General features: G+C 40.8%; 2 protein-coding genes across 18 annotated transcripts in view; one reads left to right on the top strand and one right to left on the bottom strand.

The window, feature by feature from the left end:
- Positions 1-6771, top strand: part of AGPAT4 (1-acylglycerol-3-phosphate O-acyltransferase 4) — a 67967-nt gene extending 61196 nt beyond the window's left edge. For 9 of the 13 annotated variants that reach the window (XM_081187934.1, XM_081187933.1, XM_081187938.1 and 6 more), the window contains 2 exons: positions 1346-1533; positions 4165-6771. In XM_081187934.1, the coding sequence (XP_081044060.1) occupies positions 1346-1431 (86 nt within the window). In that variant the 3' untranslated portion in view covers positions 1432-1533; positions 4165-6771. Of the gene's footprint in view, positions 1-1345; positions 1687-4164 lie in introns of those variants that run through there. The other 4 variants (XM_081187945.1, XM_081187942.1, XM_081187943.1 and 1 more) reach the window with 3 other exon arrangements.
- Positions 6772-8001: 1230 nt separating this feature from the next.
- The window catches only part of MAP3K4 (mitogen-activated protein kinase kinase kinase 4), a 72953-nt gene continuing 67757 nt past the window's right edge, over positions 8002-13197 (bottom strand). For all 5 annotated transcript variants that reach the window (XM_081187929.1, XM_081187925.1, XM_081187927.1 and 2 more), the window contains 3 exons: positions 12248-12354; positions 10189-10368; positions 8002-8562 (listed from right to left, as the gene is read on the bottom strand). In XM_081187929.1, coding sequence (XP_081044055.1) covers positions 8542-8562; positions 10189-10368; positions 12248-12354 — 308 coding nt within the window. In that variant the 3' untranslated portion in view covers positions 8002-8541. The remainder of the gene's footprint in view (positions 8563-10188; positions 10369-12247; positions 12355-13197) is intronic.

Raw genomic sequence — 13197 nt, 5'->3', positions numbered from 1 at the left:
TGCTCTTGTTTTCTTAACTCTTCAACTTTTGTAGCCATGGATGCAAGTTTGCAAAAATCACCGCACAAGGACTACTTAACTGGATTCCTTGTGTGTCACAAACTGACTTGTCAAAGTAGGATTCTTCAGAGCCCACTGCTATAGCCCTGAGCAGCAGAAGTTTCAGTTTGGGAGGATATGGCTTAATTGCCAGGATCTCGTGGCCTTTTACTAATATGGAACACCAACAGCCACCTTAGCATGTAAAAGCCACAGGTGAAGAAAACTGCAGCATTGTATGTGAGCCTGTCTGGCACACAGGTTGTCTTAAGGCTTGCATGCCACTTGTGGAATTATTTGTACAAGTCAAATGTATTTTCTGCTTGCAGTTCTTATGCTCACAGGTGTAACTTAACTTGATCATCTATCTATTTAGGTCCTTGGAAAACTATATGAGGTAGATGTGATTTTCTAAAAGTACAGACTGGATCTGTATGTTATTGTCTCCAGTTTTCATAGTTGGATACCTTTGGTGGCTAGTCCTTTGCTCTAGAAAGCTAGTTATGGTGACATGTCATGAAGTCCGTACGATCAGAGTTGCTGGGCAATCATGTAATGATTTGACTGGCAGACTCCAGTCAAAGAATTCTATTTCTTAGCCTATGATGACTTTTTGAGAAAAAGTTGTGACTGAATGTAGGCTTACTGGTATATGCACATAACTGCTTAAGGATTTTACAGCTGAACGATAAAATAAACAGCTGAATGATAAAATTGTGGTGTCAAAAAGTTTTTGAGAGTTGTTTACTGGCTCATCATGCTGGCCTATCTGGGTTCCATTTTATGAGTTCACTGAAGGGGGGAACTATACTTTTCTCTCTTAAAAAATGCCTTATAGAAATACCATTATTTGTACTAAGATACCTACATGCAGACTGAAATTCAGTTGGCACTATTCCTGCAAGTTACAATAATAAAAAGTTAACACTTAGAACTTAAAACAGTTAAGTTGTGTGCTTAGCAGATGGCACCTGCATGAATTATTGTGAACTAGTGCTAGGCCGAGACATTCCTGTTCATCCACCAACTTGTTGACTGCTGGCAGAGTTGGACTTCTGCTCTCATCAGGTTTGGGCCTATTAGCTGTTGGCCAGTTGTACTTCAGATTAAAATGTTTGGTTTTTCTCACAACATCCCACATTGTCAGTGGTGCTCATTCTTCTTCACATAACATTCTGAGGTGTTTAGCTGTTTAAAAGATAACACACTCGGCTCTTCTGAATGCCTGAAGGCAGACTTGTGGTGGGCTGCACTTCTCTCTTAACTGGTGATTAATGAAACTATCCCATTCTTCTTCTTATTTCAGCTACTGTTGGGAGTCGATGGATGATAGGAGTTACGGAAATAAACAAAGGCTCGACTTACGGCAACCACGGCCACAAGGAAAAATGAAAGTGAAAGCTCCAGAGACTGCTTCATACCCAAAGGGAACCTGCACACCTCCTGTGGACTGCGGTGTGCCATTCTCCTTCAAATCTACGGAAGCCGAATGCAGTGAGATGGCCATGAATTCATTCTCTTTGCCCCTTATTCCTCCAACTTGCAGGGGATATTGGTTCATATTCTGCACATTATTTTCAAATTTCCCCCTATTCAAATTAAGGAAAATAAAATATGCAATGACAGTGTAGCAAGCACCTGAAGGAATTGATGATCAGTTTCTTCTTCCTTCTTAATAATAATAATAATATCTTTATTGTCATTGCCCCCTCTCGGGGACAACGAAATTACTTCCCCATAATCTTTAGCGGATTAACACTGTCAATCCGTTTTAGTCATTTTATAAGAAAGTGAAATTTATTTTCTCCAGAAAGTAAGCCTTATCACCCGTGAATTTCTTCAATCCCTTTTAAAAACTGTCTGAAGTTAGCCATCACACATTAAGGCAGCAAGTTTCATTGTTTAATGATGCGCTGTGTGACATTCTCCCTTTCGTCTGTCTTTAATTTCTTACCATCCAGTTTCATTGGATGACCCTGAAGTCTAGTATCATGAGAGGAAGACATACATTTCCACACCAGGCGTACTTTTTCTACACCATAATTTTGTGTCTCCTCCCTCTTGATTTTTCCCTAAATAACCTCCAATGTTGACCTTACTTCAGCCCCCTGATAATTTCGGTTGCCCTTTTTGTGTGTTTTACAGCTCTACAGTGTACTTTTTAAGTTGCAGTGACCAGAAATGTGCACAGCATTCCAAGTTTGGCAATATATTTTTCTATAAAGGAAGTTTTATTCTCAGCCCTATATGCCCTTTTCACAGCAGTTGGGTACAGGGCTGTCTTTTATTGGGCTACCCACTTTGCCCGTAAAGACCACCCCAGTTACTGTCAAATTTGACCCCAGCACTGTACATGGAAAGCTAGCATTGGGGACAGTAACTTTTTACAGTTAACTTTATTGCTCATTCACCTCTTTCAGAACTCTCTGTAGTTCCTTTTTGTTTTTAACCACTCTGAATAATTAGGTCATACCATAAACTCTGACATGTCACTGCTCATCCCTATGAAAAAGTAAAAAAAAAAACCCACCACCCACTCCAATACAGATATTACCAGGGACCCTGTTTACATCCCTACACGATGAGAACTGTACGATTAGTCTGAGGCTCTGCTTCCTGTCACTTAACCAGTTACTGATCCATGAGATCTTACCTGCTCCTTTGCCATTATTTCTAAGCTGGTTCAGAGCTTTTGTTGAGGGACTTCATCAGAACATTTTGAAAAGTCCACACGCCTTGTTGACACTCAGATTAAGGGATAGTGAGAAAGGACTTGTCTTCTGAAGGGTTATGTTTAGCAAGAATTGTTGTTCTGCAGATAAAGTTGCCCTGGAACAGGCGTTACATTAAGTGGCCTGTAATATCTTGGGCCTTTTTAAAAAAATGTGTTCCATGGACTGCTTCTCTGGTGCAGAGGTGGATGTTGATGCTTTTGGCAGTGGGACTCAGCACTTCATCAGCTGGCAGCTGCCAAGATGCTTGGACCTTTCAAGCTTGCCTTACTTTTCTAGATCAGGAAAGCCCTGTTGAAGCATAGTAGTTCCTGTTTGGAAGTGACAAATTTCCCTTCACCAACTTTTGCCCCAAATTTCATGGTAAAATTCATGCAGGCGCAGAGAAGGTAACCTGTGCTAGAATGAATGAAACTGGCTGACATCACTTGTAGAAGGATCTGTTCCATCAAAGAGGAACCTCAAGATTTTGTGGGTGATGTCTTAGTGTAGTTTGGCTGTCGCCACAGTAGCTATGCAGTCAATATATAAATGTACCATGTCATCAGCAAAATGGACAAGGGTTGAAGAAATGGGTGATGCAAGCTGTTAGAAAGACTGCTGTTCAGTAAATGCTGAGTGTGTTTACATTCATTGTGTGTAAGTCTGCAAAGATTGGTGCATTGTACGGTAACATTGCCAGTGCCTTTAGAAATTGTGTGGGAAGATGAGGGTTGGAAGTGCAGGTATCATAGGCACCATATGAAAAGACACTGCACCTGCCTTTTAATGAGTATAAGAAGACTCATTTGGAGTTAAAAGGTGGTAATTTTTAACTGTGTATCATAGGACAGGAATCTTTACAATCTACTTTCCTTGTTACAAGTACTAGGGTTTTGTTTTCAGTTTTCAGTTTTTTGTTTTTGTTTTGCTCTAAGTAAAGGATCTACAGTGGTACCTTGGGTTAAGAACTTAATTCGTTCCGGAGTTCTGTTCTTAACCTGAGGTACCACTTTAGCTAATGGGGCCTCCCGCTGCCGCCGCGTGATTTCTGTTCTCATCCTGAAGCAACGTTCTTAACCTGAGGTACTATTTCTGGGTTAGCAGAGTCTGTAACCTGAAGTGTCAGTAATCCGAGGTACCACTGTATCCAGAATTCAGCACTTTAAGCATGTTTGAGAAATCACTTGTCCTCAAACGTACTTAATCTGGGCTAGATCATGTACTTGGTAAACATATTTGACCTTACCAATAAAACCAATAAATAATAAAACTGCTAGTAGCACTAAGCAAAGCAGGGTCCGGGTATGGTTTCAAACTGGATGGGGGCCACGTCTTGGGCTAAATGACCCTACAAGTGTACTATTTTATACCCTGCTTTTTCCTTTGTCTCTTTGGGTTTGGTTATGTGTAGGAGAAAATGCAGGAGATATTTGGATGTCTACTATAAATCATTTCAACAATATCTGAGGCCTGAACTGGTGGTGGATAAGTGACAGTGGTCTGTTGAAGGTGAGAAAGTTACGTAAGTGTATACTTGGCCCTAGGTATCAATAATCACCAGAAGCAAATATTTGGCTTTCCCCCCCATTGTGCTTTTGTCATAATTTGACAAAAGAAGGGAGAGAAAATTAAAAAAAAAATTTGCAACGATATACACTCTATAAAGCAAAACCTTTAAGTCTTCATTGAAAAAGGGGGTGTACAACAGTGATATAACAAAAGACCATCTGCCAGTCATATATTTAGTCACATTCTGCAGGGGGGGGGGGTGAACATATTTTGACTAGTGATGTTGTTGCTTTTACTCTTTACTACAGAGCTCCATGAGCTGAGCAGCTGTTCAGAATTGAAATGCTGCTGCTGCTGCCCTAGTGTTTTTTGCTTGCCCTCTGTCAAGTTCAAGGAAGTCCAGTGGTTCTTAACCTACCCCATCTTTACACAAAAAACAAACAGCAATGAGACCAAACCTGCACATTTGTCCACACAAACTCCTTGGCAGCAGTGGCTCACGTAACTATTCAAGATTCAAGCCTACAGTCTGCATGCAAACATGTCAGAGTGAAGGATCTGGTCCTATGAAAACATTTGTTATAGGGAAGAATTTTATGTTCTTACCCTGTAGCCTGAAGAGAAACATAAAAAGTTCTACTACTCGCATTCTGCTGAATACTTCGTTAAGCAACTCAGAAGGTGATAAAAAAGCTAGCTCGTGAATCAGTCGCTGACTGGGATACAGACTATGTGTGGTCTTTGTTATCTTAAAAAGCCCCAGAACCAAGGGGGGAAATAGAATGCTGGCAAGCTCCCTTATACAATTCCATTCTCCAAGGTGTATGTTTCTGTATGTGTTACATTCTGGGGGGAGAAATGCAGTTTCTGCCTCAGCTGCTCCTGACTTTTGGATTATTTTTTCAGAATGTTAAAATTCACCACTTTTAAAACCATGTTGATGCATGCTAATTAGAATCCCCCCTCTCACACCTTTATGACTATTACAGCATGGAGCAAACGCCTCCTCACTGCCACTTAATGGAACAAGCTGTGGCCACAACAGAGGGCCAATGCAATTAACCCAGTCCATAAATACCAACAAGGAAACAAGAGGAGTCTGTTTACACAGTTACTAGGTAATTAAATGCAGAGGAATTACACAACAAACATGGCGTTAAGTGACCCTTACCTACACTGAGTTTCCTCTGATGAGCGTATTTCTAGGATGACTGATCTGCTTCCAAAACACACAAGCAGTGATCCTCAGACACAACTGAGTCAGTAAAAAGTTTTTAATCATAGTATCATGCATAGGTTGTTCATAATTACCAACAGCTCAAAAGCATTAGGACTGCATTATGAATCTCAACTTTCTGGCAGAAGTATGAATATGCTTAGAAAAGGCACATACCTCACCTGTGAATAGTAGCAGAGGTGTGTTGTTCAGTCTGGGCACAACACTGAGCCAGTTTCCCTATCAGCAAGGCCTGTGCCAAGCCTCTGAAATATTCATTTTAAACTGTAGTTTAAAAAGCAGTTTGGAACTCAGCCAGGTGGACCCTCTGATGTTTGGGAACTACACTTGCCTTTGGCTCATTTCCAAGAAGCTGGGACAGAACAACTGGAGTTCTAGAAGTTCAAAAGCACGCCAGTGCAAGTAGATGAATACTGTAGGTACCGCTGTGGCGGGAAGGAAAAATGGTGTTTCCGTGCGCTCTGGTTTCCATCATGGTGTTTTGTTGTGCCAGAAGTGGCTTAGTCATGCTGGCCACATGACCTGGAAAGCTGACCCACATGATGCTGGCTCCCTCAGCCTGAAAAGCGAGATGAGTGCCGCACCCGGACTTAACTGTCCAGGGGTCCTTTACCTTTACCATTTCCAAGAACCCTTGAAACATCTAATCTTTCCCACTCACACACAGAGCCTAAAATCTTAGAGGGTGAGAAACTGGAAGTGGATGGCAGACAATGAAGTATTAGTACTCCATTAAACAGTAGCAGCTCTCTATTTTTGCTAATTTGACTAGAAAGCCATATGTACCAATGGCCCCATATAAATAACTAACCTGGCCTCATGATTTAACTCAATATGGCTATTTTAGTTCAGTATAACCTTTTGGAAGAGGGTTATCATTATAAAAGAAATTACTTTCATACCTGATTCATTCCTTGCACTTCCTCAAATTCTTCTGACTGCAGTGAGAGTTGGAAGCATAAACAGTCGAGGTTTTGTGATGATCTGTTAGGCTTATTTTGACATTCTGAAAACCTAAAATTTGAACATGTACATTTAACACTGAATCCCAGCTCTCCACAAGTGGGCAGGTAATGAGAAAAATATCACCTGAGATTGAAAGGGTGCTTGCCAAAATAACAAAATTTGACTCTGGTTTGGTGTATTAAAGCAATTTCGTATTGTCTTGTTAAGTATCAGTGTTCACGCCCCATGAACAACTGTATGTTTTAAAATTGCCTTAACACAAATAATATTAAATATGTTTATACAAAAATAAAGATGTTAAAATAATGAATGTTTAGTTTGTAATTTTTATGAATCTACATTACCCAATAACTTCTAACTGATAAGACAGAAGAAGTCTAACACCTGGATTGCTTTTAAACCCCCCCCCCCAAGTTCAGCTTGAAACAATGTAATAGAAGCATTCAGTTGTCTTTGCTTTTAAGAACAAAGAATATATTCTACTGTGCTGTTCACCGTTTACAGGTTTTTAAGATGCCACTGCCAAGCATCCACCTCAAACACTTGGGCTGATTCATACAGCCCAGTTTGTGACCCACACAATGAACACAATCGTATGATTGCCTGCTCATCTGAAGACTTCATTATATTATGATTACAGTGGTACCTCAGAGGTTGAACAGAATCCTTTCCAGAAGTCTGTTCGACTTCCAAAATGTTCGGAAACCAAGGCGTGGCTTCCGATTGGCTACAGGAAGCTCCTGCAGCCAATCAGAAGCCAGGGAAGCCACATCAGACATCCCGGTTCCAAAGACTGTTTGCAAACCGGAACACTCACTTCTGGGTTTGCGGCGTTCGGGAGCCAAAACATTTGACTCTCAAGGCATTTGCAAACCAAGGTATTACTGTACAGTCTATTCTTGCTATTTGCACATGATGAACACCACCACCAAGGGATTAGATTTGGTCTTGTCATGTCATCCCCAGCAGTTTTGCTTTTTTATACCTAAAAAGGATCTTTTCTGAAACAAAGCAGAAGTTATAAAGGCAAATACAGCACAAATGCTTAGTAACTAGCAACAGAGAGGGAGACACATCAGAGAGGGAGAGGGAGCACACACAAGAAAATCACAAAAGCAGCCTTTCAAGATTCACTTCTGTGATGAATGAAAGTTGAATGTTGTAGAATTATCAAAAGAACTTGGCTATTAAAGGTTACAGGTCTTAAAATGCCACCAGAATTATACCTGCACATGAAATGTGTTTTAGGATCAATAAGTAAGCGCCAGTTACTTCTGCGCACTGGTGTTCAAACTTCAGACTGGGCAGAGGACTAAAGAGCAGGTCAAGTCACAATTGTGAACAAATCCTGAAGCTGCTACGTACCTTATCAGTAGACATAAATTGCATCGGTTTTGGTGATGTACACTATGGTTTAGATCAATGAGCTAAACTAGACTATTAAAATGTTGCAGAAGTACTGTAAAATTACAGCCCTTGAATGCGCTGACAGGTTTAACGCATAACAGCTTCGAACAATGAAATAAAGAAAAAGACTTCCTAAAATAAACAATTTATTGAGGAAAGGCCTTTAGATTTCATCAAACAGCCTTTGCATAACAAATCAAGCTGGCCAATAAAAAAACAACAAAAAAGGTAGAAGTTCACAGTCAGTGCACTCAACAAACAGGAGAGTAAAAACAAGGTCCAGAATACCTGATATAACACTAACCTTTGCTTTTTTTCGAACCTAGAAAGTTCAAAAATACTACATATTAACTTTACAGTTCTCAGTCATATGAGAAATGGAGGCGAAGGAACAAAAATAAGGTCATGGTCCATACAGTAGTAATGGCACTTTCACGGAAACATGCAGCTTCTTTGAACTCGTGGGCATCGTCCCGGGAGCAACGCCCACCAAAGGAAAATGAATGAGAGCAGCAGTAGAAGTGACGCTGGTCACCTGTGCAGTCTTCAGTCACGGAAACTTTTGAACTGTATCCTGGGTCTCAGCATAGTCTTTATGTAAATATTACATACAGTAGTGATTAAGAGATACTTCACCAGAGAACAGGAGGCCACGCATTGTGCATAACTTCATTCTTCATCTGTGCACACCTGGGATGGGTTATAGTGACCGGGAGAAAACAAAAAAAATCAAATCTACTCTGCACAGGTTCAATGAGGGCTCTGCAGTGCTCTGTAAAGACAGCGCTGCTCATTCATTTACAGGTAGGTAGCTGTGTTGGTCTGCTGTATTCGAAACAAAATAAAAAAATATCCTTCCAGTAGCACCTTAGAGACCAACTAAGTTTGTTATTGGTATGAACTTTTGTGTGCATGCACACTTCTTCAGATACTCACATGATCATTCACATTGATCATGAGACCTCTCCTGCTGCAGATCAATAGGCAAAATGGTGGTTACCAGTGACACAATGGGTCAGTACATCGGACGTTAACCAGAAGATTGCGGTTCGAGCCAACCCAGGAATTCTACGATTCCATGGAAACATTCCATTTTCATTTCTGAATGGAGTGGCCAACACCAAAGATGTCTGCTATGGTATCAGGCTTTCCCAGCTCATAATAATAATAATAGTAGTAGTAGTAGTAGTAGTAGTAGTAGTAGTAGTAGTAGTAGTTTACCAAGAATTAAGCATGTTAATTAAATGTTTGCAATAATGTTTCATTGAACTCAATCATAGTGGATAAAAAGATCACCAGAAATGCACTATAACCTAAAACAGACTAGGCTGGCATTAACACCCAGGTGGTAGAAAGAGAAAGGGCAGCTAGCTCTGAAAGGGCACACACTGCTCCTCTTCCAGTACTTTCCCCCATTGTGGAAGGAACTGGAACACTTGCATAGGGTTGCTTTTCCAGACATATACTGGTGTGAATGCTCACTCCCGTGGGGGATGTAACAAGATACATTTTAACTGACTTCAGTATTATATATTTAAACCATCACAACTCACTCTGGGACCTCATGGTCAAGGACGGATAAGAAAATCCATTAATAATAATGTGTTCTTTTAAAACTTAAAGTTGTTCTAGTAAGCACTCCGTGTCTCTTCCTGCTCCTCTCCAGTTGGCTATCTGTAGTCTTTAAAACGCAATAAACCCTCAGTAGAATTGTGGGAGAGGAAAGTGGCTCCCCACCCCCCTCCACACATCAGAAAAGGCCTTCAGGTAGAAAACCTTCTGTACTTGCACTGGCCAGGGACCCTACATGAGGACAGTATTTGTCCTCCAGCAGAAGGAGGGTAGCAGGCTGAGCAAGATGTGACAGAACGGGTGAAGCCAGCAGATATCGCACGATTCTTTAATGCCTAAGTAGGGCTTAAAGGAAGAAGGAAAGACTCTGCTGTAGTTTTCAAGCCCTCATGTGATTACAGTCATGTGAGGGAGATGGCAATGTTTTACGGCGCTGCTCTCTAGATGGCATCCTTGAGGGCCCACATACAAATTGCTGTCCATGTGCTGGTGCTGAAATTCTGAAACACGAAACCTGCAATACCATGTGTATAGGTTCTCCACATGATCTAGGACCCTGGCCGTTTTAGGGGTTTTAACTGTGTGGACACACAAGGATATAGCAGACTCCCTGCTTCAGAGCATCAGATCCAGCAACTGCCTTGTGCTCCTGGCCAGTGCAATTGTAACCTGAAGAAAGATTCAGTTCTCTAACATCCCGATCCCATTCTTGATGGAAATTAGAAGAAAACAAGTTTAACCAACCTTGACAAATGAATGGTCGAGGAGCTGGCTAGCTGTCCATCTCATCTTTGGCTCACTTTCCAGGCAGTGAGAAAGGAAGTCCTTTCCTTCTGGGCTTATCTTTTCTGGGATGGGAGGCTTATGGCCCATCCCTACTCTATACATTATCTGGAAGTTATGCTCAAATTCATGCCAGGGCCTCTGCAATGAAGGAGGTGTTGAAAGGGTAAGCTTGCAAATGAATTGATTTAACATAGGCTTGGTGCTGCATTTCTCCACAAGCAGCATAAAACCCTCAAATAGCAGACTGTGCAAGTTTCAATTCAGATTGCACTCAGGTCCTGCTTGTAGGCTTCCCTTTAGCATCTGGTTGGCCACGGTGAGAACAGGGTGCCAGGCTAGATGGGCCTTTGGCCTGATCCAGAAGGGCTCCTCTTAGGATTTTAAACAAGTGCACAGTCTTATGGAGAAATTCTCAATCAGTATATAGAAAATTAGCTACTTCCCTGTTCCATTAAATACATTAACACTCAACCTGCACATCAAGGAGCGTTACATAACTACTATATGGACCTCTGTCCATATATATATAATATGGGTATAATATGATATGGCTCTTTGCATAAATCCTACACACACACACACACACACACACACACACACACACACTTGATTACAGGTCTACATTATCAAAAATGGGGAAACAAAGCCCAAAATGAAATAGGATACAGAGTAACACTCAAAGCAAAGAATGGCCATTCTGAAATGACAGAACCATAGTGGATTGCAACCTATTATTATCTTTCAAATACATTAGAGACCGGGGCATTCTGAAAAACATGTGTTCCAGCAATAAGTGAAAATTGTTGGGATACAATTACACAGCAGTAAAAGCCCCAACAAATTATACTCAGCAGATGGGGAAGAGGTTCTGCTTTCTATACTGCAGTTATCACATGCTCAGAACTGAGAGTTTTCTGTATTTCTTGGCTCTGGTAATGGCAGCAAACAAAACATTCTGTCCCCAAAACATTTCCCTACAACTCAGGGACGGCTTAATGCACATGCTGAATACAAAACGGGGCTTCAGTATTAGTTCAATTATTTTGAGTGCTTCTATCTTTGGACTTTCCTGCAGAGCACAGCATAGTGGATGTTTCGCTAATACACAACATAAATGCAGTGGCTACATTCCAAACTGGGGGGAAATTTAACAGTCTAGTATCCTGTCCAGCCTGCTCCCCAAAACAGAAGCTCCTTCATAAGTTATTAGTTTCTACACAGAAATTAAATCCGTGCTGATACTACCACCTGATCTATATATGTGGGGACAGTCAAATATTTGTGCTTCCAGTCACACCCAGTTAACATACAGGTATTTTACTGAAAGGAGAATGAAGACAAATATATGGAGCAGACTTGATTATGTTCTCTCCATTATGAGAAATTTCGTGGATGGCATTGGATAACAAGCTGAGATATGCAACAGCCTTACGCCGGCATGTTCTATTTGGTGCTTTGGATGTAATGGGAAGCTGTGATGAACTGCAGACACCCTGGCTTGTGGTGATGCGCTAAGAAGGGTCAATACAGTTGGGCACAAAGCTTATTCACATCGCAGTTTATTAACCCAAAGTATCCACATCCAAAGCAGGCCTTTGTATGAGGAGAACACACTGAGCAAATAAAACAGAGCTTTTATTTTATTATCCAAAATGAGTCCTTGTCCTCCTGCCTATATGACCTTTAATAGCAACACACACACAACACAACAACCCCAAGTACAATTCCTCAACAATTTTCTCAATTTCAGCCACAGGATATTTTAGACAAAGTTGGGCATCTTTTGCTCCCAGGCTTGTTGTTTAGTCGTTTAGTCATGTCCGACTCTTCATGACCCCACGGACCAGAGCACGCCAGGCACTTCTGTCTTCCACTGCCTCCCGCAGTTTGGTCAGACTCATGCTGGTAGAAACACTATTTGACACAAATGGGCCGCAGGTTGCCCATATCTCTTTTACACTACCATACAGCTTCATGAGTATTTGAGGTTGGCTTAATCCTGTACAATAACGCTTACCTTCCCAGTGACCATTTCAATCACAACACAGCCTAGACTCCATATGTCTGCTGCACGCCCATGGCCTTCTCCTTTAGCTCTAGTGATCACTTCAGGAGCCATGTATGCTTTGAAACAACACAGATAATCACATCAGATTATGTAACAAAAGGAAGAAGAGTCTTCTACAAATGGGATTCAACTGAGAAACCAAATCATGTCTAACAGAATAGTAAGTTACCCATAAGTTTTGTCTTGCTGGCAAGCACAGGTTGCTTATTTGATCATCAGCTCTCTGTTCCAATGTGTTAAATGCACGTAGTCAATACTTTAAAAACATTTTCACAAGTTTAATACGAACCACCTCCAGATATTTTCTGCTAAATTAAAGAGTTACATATCCCAGTTTTCTATTTGCTCCAAGCAATGGAAAATTGCAAAATTGTGATTATGCTGGACTGCTACAGAGCCAGAAATCCCTATCTTTAAAATTCTCTTATGCTAAGCAGCCGACAATAAGAATTTATGTCAACTTTAAACCGATGCCTACAAAACCAGATTTGTAGTTTAAAACTGATAGACATAACCAAATTATTTACTTGTGCAGCCGTTGATATAAAATGCTTTAGCCAATACCATTCGTCTTTTTTATAAACAAAGAATGTTTCACATATAATTTGTTCCCTGTGCTCTGACTAGAAACGGAATAAATGTTTCATTAGTCTTCTGTTGCAGAGCAAGTGCAAAATGAGCTTCCAAGGTAAAGTCATTCTGCAAATTATTTAATGATTTATGCAATACAACAAGTGCTGTCTAGAAAGTTTTAGGAATAGAATTCATTTTTAGGAATAGATCCTTTAAAAATTAAATGTCCAAAGTGCATCACACTCTCTCTGTTTTCATGACTAACAAATTGGTATTATCATCCCAGGGTATGGGATGGGGGGGGATGAAAGGGGCATGAAATCAGA

The sequence above is a fragment of the Podarcis bocagei genome (assembly GCF_964188305.1).
Source record: "Podarcis bocagei genome assembly, chromosome: 3".
Lineage (NCBI taxonomy): Eukaryota > Metazoa > Chordata > Lepidosauria > Squamata > Lacertidae > Podarcis > Podarcis bocagei.
Note: the sequence above shows the minus strand (reverse complement) of the source record. Positions and strands in the feature narration are given on the sequence as shown.